The 9,505-nt window shown below is 36.1% G+C and overlaps 1 protein-coding gene across 1 annotated transcript in view; it reads right to left on the reverse strand.

The window, feature by feature from the left end:
- The window catches only part of LOC107573429 (growth/differentiation factor 11-like), a 57,644-nt gene extending 50,668 nt beyond the window's left edge, over positions 1-6,976 (reverse strand). The window contains exon 1 of the mRNA XM_016259865.1: positions 6,559-6,976. Within this exon, the coding sequence (XP_016115351.1) occupies positions 6,559-6,976 (418 nt within the window). The remainder of the gene's footprint in view (positions 1-6,558) is intronic.
- Between the last annotated feature and the right edge of the window lie 2,529 nt (positions 6,977-9,505).

Genomic DNA, 9,505 nt, shown 5'->3' on the forward strand with positions numbered 1-9,505 from the left:
TCCCAGCCTATGCCTCCTCACTCCTTCTTTGTTCGGCCCCGATCCCAGGAGATCGGAGAGCTGAAGTGGGGGAGGACATGGGACAGAGGACTGGTGTGTGTTGGGAAAATGGGGGATACAGACTGCAAGTGACACCCTCATTCAGAATGCTCCTGGGGGACAGGGCCAGGCACAAGACTCCTATCACATTTTAGGCAGCGCAGCCCCCCATGCTAAACAAAAGCATGTCCCGCATGCTCCCCATAATAATGAGGGTATTTAGCTAGTGTACTAAATGTGTACTAAAAGTGTCTATTGTATACGATAACCAAGCACAATAATAATATATACACAAAAGTGCAGATATGAGATTGCTTATGATCATTCTCATGCATGCATTTAGGGATACATTGGAGCCACCAGAATCAAGAAACAGTGATTAAGGTGCAATCTTACTGTTGCACAAAACTAGAAACTATACCATATTAATTTTAAAAAATACCGGGAGAAAACTGGCTTATATCAAATGTAATAGAGAAGTATAAACAATTTCTTGACAGATGGCTGATCCATAGGCTGCAAAATCTATGCAAATCCTGCAGATTTGTCACAAAAAAAATGGCAAGAACATTGATAGTTTCCCTAAACCTATTTAAAATGTTATGCAATAATACTTGTTTTAAAGATTTACCGTTACCTACCATACTGTCTTTTAACTTTTGGATAAAGCTTAACCAAGTCTAGTCAATTTTAGTCTGTACAGTGCTTTTCACTATGACCATTACTATGTTGCAAATATGTTGATACATACAAAGATTCTGAAGTATTTAAAGTATTAGAATAATACTTTAGAATTAAACTTGACATAAAAACCCCCTTTAAAATAGGCACACACACACACACCTTTTTTTCAGTTCCCGTTGGCTTACAGATCATTGTTGTGGCCTAATTTTAAATGGCAATCTGTCCAAATAAATAATTCATGAAATGAATTAATTTATATTCATGTTTGCTGACATTATTTTTCATTTTGGCACTGAAAATGAGATGACTGACAATGAAAAAGGGGGCATCTTCTGACCTCTGTGCTCCTCATTTTCTCTCTGTATATCCCATATGTGATGGTGCATATTTTGTTGATATTACTCAACAGATATGTTCAGCATTGTTGAATTATCCAAGCCACCCCCCACTTTTTTGTAATAATAGCTGTTATCATGTGGTTCTTCATAAACTGGACATATTAAATTGAATGATATGTCTTTAACTTAGCTTTCAAATTAATCCTGGGTATTCATGTTTTGAGGATGTATATTTGTAAATCTGTTTATATACCTCTTTATTTTATATATATATATATATATATATATATATATATATGCATGTCTGTGTCACTAACTGGATGAAAAGAGCATATGGCATCTTTATATAACGCCTTGTCTTCTCTCTTCTTCAATTCTATTAATGCATTTTCATCACAGGGTGACATTTAGATGTTTCACTCAAAAAAAATGAAATGAAATTTTGAAATGAAATACAAGTTTCTGTGACTGTGGAAAGTGCATTATTTAATGAGGCAAGCTTGTTCAGTTTATGATTGGTTGTTTGTTGCTCTAGCACCACAATAGAGTGCAACAGTGCCCATCCTCTTTTTCAGTGGCCTTAGCTCTGGAAGTATTTTTCCAATTAATTTTTCCCATAAGGTTTTTAAAAATGTCTTTGTTTAAGAGTTACACGCCATGAACCAAATCAATCAGAGATGATTGACAACATTACAAACTTTGATTTGGAACAAAAAAGTATTTAAATGAGGAAATGTAATGAGGGAAATAACTACAATTTCATGAAACATTGCGAAATACATACTATACACTGAAAACAAGAAAAATATTACACTATTGATTTAAAGATTGAAACAATATATTTTGTGTTTATTACAAAATGTACATATTATGCATATAGAAATATTTAAGAGTCTAGGGAATGTTTGGGAGCCTAGGGAAACTGACTCTACATAATTTGCAATGCTTAATGGGAGTGAGCGAGTGAAACATTGCTTTACTGTAGCATTATGTGTACTTAATATTATTAATAATAATATAATATTATATGATATCTTACTATTATATGTGTTGCTGTGGCTCAGTGGTACAGCATTGTGTTAGCAGCACAAAAGATCGTGGGTTCAATTCACAGGGAACACACATACTGGTAAAAAAAAGATGTGTAACCTGAATGCACTGTAAGTCGCTTTGTATAAAAATGTCTGCTATATGCATGAATTATTTCATTGTTATTTATTTATTAATATCTTCCTGAGTAATCTGGGCTCATAATGGCTGATAAGGGAAAGGTACCTGTTTTTTTGCACTTGATTACATTACTATTTTGTATTAATTGGCCTAATGACTTAATTCATCCATGTTTGTAGTCAGTAGTTTTACTATGTTCAATCTTTTCATTCTAACAGTTTCTTCCCCTTGTCAATCACTGATCTACCTGGAGTAGTCACTCACTCTATCAGTGAGAGGTAACATGTTTTGCTTTATAAACCATGATCTTGATCCAAGATCTTGGTTTCTTTAAAAAAAAAAAAAAAAAAAAAAAAGACTGAGTGACAGTGTGGGGAAATTCCAAAGTAGATTTCAGATACAGCTTCATTTTTTTTATTTGACTATGATTGCTGGCTGCAAATTACCAGGCAAACATGTTCTTCTCCTCAACAATCCCAAAGAAACATAAATGTATAATGAAATTATAAAACATTTCTTCAAATGTCAACATAATAAAACCTCAGTTTCATCATCATGAAATTATTGACCATGTTCATGCGCAACATGTTCTGTGTGCAACATTTATATATTGCCACTGAATGTAGTTTGACTGAGGGAAAGGATAGATACAGTAAGAGACTGAACTGAGACTATACTCATAACAGTATATATAACTCCAGAGAGATCCTTACAAAGCAGTCATTAAATATTTTCAGGTTAAAGTTTTCACTTATATTTACATGTTTGAGATTTGCAATTTTATTTGTTACATGTTGATGACTTCAGTAGGCCTACCTGCTTATCTGGGTCTGGAATTGCTCCAGAATGGGAGGGGAAGCATTGAACCGTGGGAAGAGAAAAGAGAACGAGAGAAAGAAAGAAAGAAAGAGAGGCATTCTTGAGAGAGCAGTGAAACTGTACCCAGGGTATAGTGGACTTCAGTTCCATTGAAAGTTTATTAGCCAAAAAATGGACTACATGAAGTGGTATTTCTACAACACTTCTGTTCTTTAATTACTTCACTTTTTATTTCATGGTGACAAAACATGTTGAGTTTGCTTTCCTCTATTTTATTCCTCTTTCACTCTTTCAGATGAACAGGAAAGAATTAGAGTAGTCTAAGACACAGGTGTTCACACAGTGAATTAATACTAAAAAACTTCCCACACACACTTCCCATTGATCAGTGGATGGTTGGACAACCGTCTTGTCTTTTTAGCATTCTCTCTTCTAATGTTTATGGTTCCTGCACCTTCAGGAAATTACCCTTTTATAGGGTCAACACAATAAAAGACCTTTGGTTTTTTTTCTAGTTGGGAGTGGTTAGTGGGTTGGTGTTTGTGAATGTGTGTATGTGTGTATGTGACTTTTTGTGAGAGAGAGAAAGAGACATTTTAGGTGGGGGAGGCAGTGCTTGTAGTGTTGTTTAATCTCCTACCCGTCCTGTTTGACATTTTAGGTGGGGGGTAGTAGTGTTTAATCTACTAGCTATCTTTTGCGGGCAAAGAAAAAGACCTGAAGAGGTTAATTGGCTCCTCATCCAATATATGGATGCACATTGCAGTGAACTCTCTGACCCTTCTTGTCAATAGGAGGCCTTTCCTCTCTGACTTGATGAATGTGTGTTTCTATGGGAGTGCACTGCAGAGTACAATTTTTGGGGAACAAAAAGAGAAGTTATGGCAAATTATATATCTCAGATAATTCAACCTCTCATAACAATGAGAGCCCTACATTTTTTATTTCTACTGTCTTCTCCTAGCATTTAGCACAGTTTGGTGGTTAAGTTAAACAAGTCAGTAGGGAGGTGGGTCATTGTGTGGGAGGGAGGTGAGGGTGTAAGCTGACAAATTACTGACAAAAAAACAAAAACCACAGGCTGTTACGAAAGCACATTGACAAGGGAGGAAGGTCTGGTCTAAATATATAGACTGGTGACAAATGAGTTCTAATGGTTGATTTTCTACTCTAGCCTGTACACATACACAGCCAAATTCAGAACAGAGGCAGAACAAAACATACCAGTGCAACATCTAAACATAAGATCCACCTTTAAATCTAACACACAAAATATAAGCTGGTAATAGTGGGAAAATACTTCAAGACACTTTCCATTCCATTGCCATTCCGTGCTAGAGCAGCAATGTGTTAAGTAATGTATTTTACAATATTGTGTACATTTGATCTTTATTTGGGCTAGTTTATTAGTCAGCTACTAGTAATGTGCATAATGTACATAAAGGGGTATAAGGAGAGAAATACATTTTTTTTGGTGAAAAAGAGTTTTGTTTTTGTGGGATTGCATTTAATGTCACAAGCATTTGCTTTTATTAGCCAGAACTAACTGCTTGTGTGATAAAGAACGAGAATGGGAGATGATCATGGATGCAGTGATGGGAGAAGGAAGCTAAAGAAACAAGGATTACTGAAAATTATTTTAAAAAATTAAAAAGTAAAAGTAAAGATAAAATAAATGAAAACTGCAAAGAAACAACATTGTAAATATCTTGGAACAATAGAGTAATGGTTTAATTTTTATTGTAATAATTTAACCTTTAAAATGGATATTATATATAACGTAAAACAAGTATTTTTCATTGGCATTTTTTATTGATACAAGTTCATTATTTTAAGTGATTCAAATAATTGAAAGACATTTTAGAAATTCTACTCCTTTTATGTCAAGTTGAAAGGAATTTAAAAGACTATCTCGTAGTTCCAATTGAATTTTACTTGAATTCATCAGTAGCTTAAATAGAATAGAATAAAATGAGAGCCCACTGAATAAACTCAAAGGAGTATTTGAAAAGGGATGTATCACAAAAAGAACATAAATGTGACTAATTACATGAAACTTCTCTACCATCTTGAAATGTTTTAAAGTTACATTTCAAATAAATAAATAAATAAATAGTTGCTGTTTAATACATGAGTAAATGCACTCGTTGTACCGTGATGGTCAAAATTACTTATAATTAATTTTTTCATGCTGTTCTCATACTGCACTGCTACAACAACAATCTACAACAACAACAAAAACTATTTTTAAAAGCAATCCATGAGCTTTGCAGCCGTTAAATGATCATTTATGTGATTCGTCACTTGAATGTAAAGCGCGTTCATTATGCCAGCGGGAACGTGGGCTGTGTGACAATCAACGCAGAGGTTAGTTAGGGGAACACAAACCTATCTTTGTTCACTCTGGTCAGGAAAAAAAACGGATTATTTGCTCGGCTTTTCATCTGCCTTGTGCGGAATACATTATGTGTGTAAATGTTGTTGAACCCCGGCTATTCTCAGCGAAAAGGTCACACACTCCCCTCGACCCAAACTCCTCCATGGGCTTTGTATCCACACTCAAGTGAAAAAACGTCCTATGCCTATAAACTTCACATTTAAAGGCAAGTGCAGTCGTAAGGCACTGCTGCTGTGGGGAAACAATAGTGTTTTTGGACACTTTTTCTAGCAGAGACTAACGGCAACAAAGCCTGCTTGTGCAAGACGGTTCTTTGGCAACTGCTTTAATGCTCATCATTTATAATACCACTCTCTATTAATCATCTGAAATACTGCTCTTTTTTTTTTTTACATAATATAATGTACTCGGAAGCTACATTGAGCGCATCTGCCTTTTTTTATTTTTAATTGTCCTTATTCATTTATTACAGGTAAACGGGCATGGGCGCAACCAAGTGAAGGCAGCTTTTAAATTCTAAATGGTTAGTGGTAGCTCATACGTTTTTTATTGTAGGCTAATAAATATGTGTGTGTGCGTGCGTGCGTGCGTGCGTGTACCTACTTAACCATATTTTGGGGACAAGTTTGTACCCAAAAGTGAGCTAAACCTGACAAAATCTCCAAAAACCTCCCTTTGGGGACGTCCTCATTTGTAAAATTGGTATAAAAATAAAGTAAACAACGTTTTTTTTTTTATTGTAAAAATGCAGAAAGTTTCCTGTGAGGGGTAGGTTTAGGCGTAGGGTTGGTGTAGGGCGATAGAAAATACAGTTTGTACAGTATAAAAACCATTACGCCTATGGAATGTCCCCATTTAGATTTAGATTTACATTAGCCGTGTGTGTGTGTGTGTGTGTGTGTGTGTGTGTGTGTGGCATTAAAATGCTGACATTTATGATCAACCTTATGCAATTGTTACTATACCAAATCTAGTAACAGGCCTACATAAACGGTCATTTGCCACTAAACATTTAATAGATGTGTAACTGCTTTTGGAGGGTGCAAGGAACATTAGCTTAAGCATAATTTATTAAACAACTAAACAAATGTGAAAAGTTTTGTAACTCACGCTCTGAGGCCATGGTGATGACGGACTCGGTAGTGGCGTGATACTCATCGGCGTCCATGAAATCCTCTAGGGAGGATGCGTCCCCCTGGAAGTCGTGATGGTCCAGAAGCTGCTGCAGCGGAGGTGCTTTGGGAAGAAGTTGATTAACCACCTCTCTGCTGATGTTGGGCGCTTGTTTTAAGCGCAGTTTGCTAAGGATTTGTGATTTGATTGTTTCCAGCCGTAAGACTTTACTCTGTTCTCTCCAAACGCACGCGGAACACTCAGAAGAGTCCACATCCTCCAGATCAAAGAGAGAGACTCCAGCATCCGAGGACATCTCACTCAGTGGAGCCTGAAAGAGGTCCGGCTCATCGCTCCCGGACAGTCCCAAAGAAATAAGAATCGTTAAACACAATAAAAAGTTAAACCTTGTCATGATGTTAAATGGTCAGTACCAAAGGTTTTCCTCTTGGCTTTGCAAGTTACCGTGGTTCTTGTCTTGATAATATTTATTCGAGCAACGAATTATCTAAAAAAAAAGAAATTAAGACGTTTTAGCAGAATATATATTCCATTTTAAACGGACAAAGCGACGGGAATAATCGAATTATTTTAAAGTACGTTCCTTTTTGCATTTCAGTTTGTGTTTTCAAGTCCTTTTATCAGCTATCTGCTTCACTGTCGGAAAATACTTTAGCATGTCTTTTCATCTGTACAAATGCGTCTATAAAGCCCCCTTTATATATCACTGCTGCCTAGTGGCGTAATCCGTCTCTATTGGCTAACATTTCAACAAAAGGCTCACAGGTTTGTCACTAAATCGAGAGAGAGAGAGATTTTATTGTTTATATTCTGACACCGCACCACAAAATGTAAATTTAGCTATAGAGGACGTAACTTTTCATTGCAGATTGTATAGTTTATAGGCTGCTTTAGCTCTAATGTAATCAATAGTTACATCATGCAAAGAGCGCTATTTGCCGGTTAGATTCTTGTTTTCAGTAGATATAGGCATCACTTTCTCTGAAATTACTATGTAAATAAATATCTAAGCATTTCTTTAGTAAGTTGCCTTTTTTTAATTGGTCATAAATGTTTCCTATGCTCACCTAAATATGAGAGAACATACGAATATCAAGGTTTAAATTGGAAACAGTGAGAACTAATCGGCTTTTGGACAAATCATCGTTTGATTTGCCGAAGGCTTTAGACCAAGCACTGCACAGAATCCTCTGCCCGCTGCTTGCGTTGGCTTTGCAGCTAGCAGGACTCAAGCAAGCAGATACCCCTTTTCACCGCCCGCGTTTTGACAACAAATAACTTTGGGTAAACGCACAGAACTTGATTATTATTTAAGAGCTAAATAGATAGCCATGCATTAGCGCGACTATCCGCTTATTAAGTATGTCAACCTGGTCCAAACGCTCTATCACACGCCAGAAGCAAACAACAGTGCTAATACTTTTTTTACATTTTTTTTCCTCTTACTGTTTTACATTATTGTAGTCTCTAGAATCTCTTCTTCTGAGCTAGGGGTTTCCTCTTAAAACCCGAATAAATTACTATCCGTACTGATCCTGTTTTTCTTTAGTTGCATTACATTTTTGCTATTTTGCACCTGCATTAAGGAGTACTAAATGAATCATTTTATGGTTTATCTTTGTGCGCCCTCTGGAGGGGAAAACCCAGAATTGGAGCGTTGCTTTACTTTCTGTGCAAAGTATAATTTATTTAAACTGCTTCATATGTCTCTGCAGTTCTTCCCACGGCTGTGCAGAGCACTGATGTCTGAGAGCGTCTAAAGAGCAATCTTTATTAAACTAAAGAAATCTTTATTGAACTGAGAAATGTAATCATGCAGATCTGGTGTCATGAGCAGTATCCACACCCAGTGAAAACCATTTTATGTTTTGTCTACCTGTTTTGTGGATCAAAAGGATAACGCTTGGCTTGGGTGTGTGCCCGACTGTATGCTGTCAATGGGGAGAGCAGTATCCTGTATAGAATATACTGTATACTGTCAATGGGAACAGTAGAATCATATATAGAATAGAGGAGCTTGATTTTGTATACTGTCAAAGAACAGCTTATACGCTAGACTCACCAACCAACCAAGCATCCCTCCTACAAATTTTTAAACTAATGAAATATACATTTTGAAATAATTTTGTAGACATACAAAGCTTTATCGCTCCCTCACAGGCTGTAAACTAATTTATAGCATGCTGTAACTTGGGGTCCAGTATAAATAAATCTAAACCTGGTCAAACACCTATGGATTGAATTGCATTCTGTTTTATTTCGGAAAAGAATAAATAGCACAATATTAACTGTATGTGTTTAAAGGTATAGCACTGTTGTTACTGTCACGCCCATGGACTGTTTTGTGTTTGTTTTCCTCCCCCACATGCTCCATGTTCTCCCTGTGACCTAGTTTCTCCCTCATATTAATTGTATTCATCGATTCTTGTTCATTTCCTTGTTTAGTTCCTAGCATTTAAGCCCAAGTCTGTCCTGGGTCTAGTGTTTTCTATATAGAATAGAGGAGCTTGATTTTGTATACTGTCAAAGAACAGCTTATACGCTAGACTCACCAACCACTCACTCCTACAAATTTTTACACTCCTACAAATTTTTTAACTAATGAAATATACATTTTGAAATAATTTTGTAGACATACAAAGCTTTTAGCTCCCTCACAGGCTGTAAACTAATTTATAGCATGCTGTAACTTGGGGTCCAGTATAAATAAATCTAAACCTGGTCAAACACCTATGGATTGAATTGCATTCTGTTTTATTTCGGAAAAGAATAAATAGCACAATATTAACTGTATGTGTTTAAAGGTATAGCACTGTTGTTACTGTCACGCCCATGGACTGTTTTGTGTTTGTTTTCCTCCCCCACATGCTCCATGTTCTCCCTGTGACCTAGTTTCTCCCTCATATTAATTGTATTCATTGAT

Source organism: Sinocyclocheilus grahami, unplaced genomic scaffold (assembly GCF_001515645.1).
Source record: "Sinocyclocheilus grahami isolate Dianchi unplaced genomic scaffold, SAMN03320097.WGS_v1.1 scaffold1939.1, whole genome shotgun sequence".
Taxonomy (NCBI): Eukaryota; Metazoa; Chordata; class Actinopteri; order Cypriniformes; family Cyprinidae; genus Sinocyclocheilus; species Sinocyclocheilus grahami.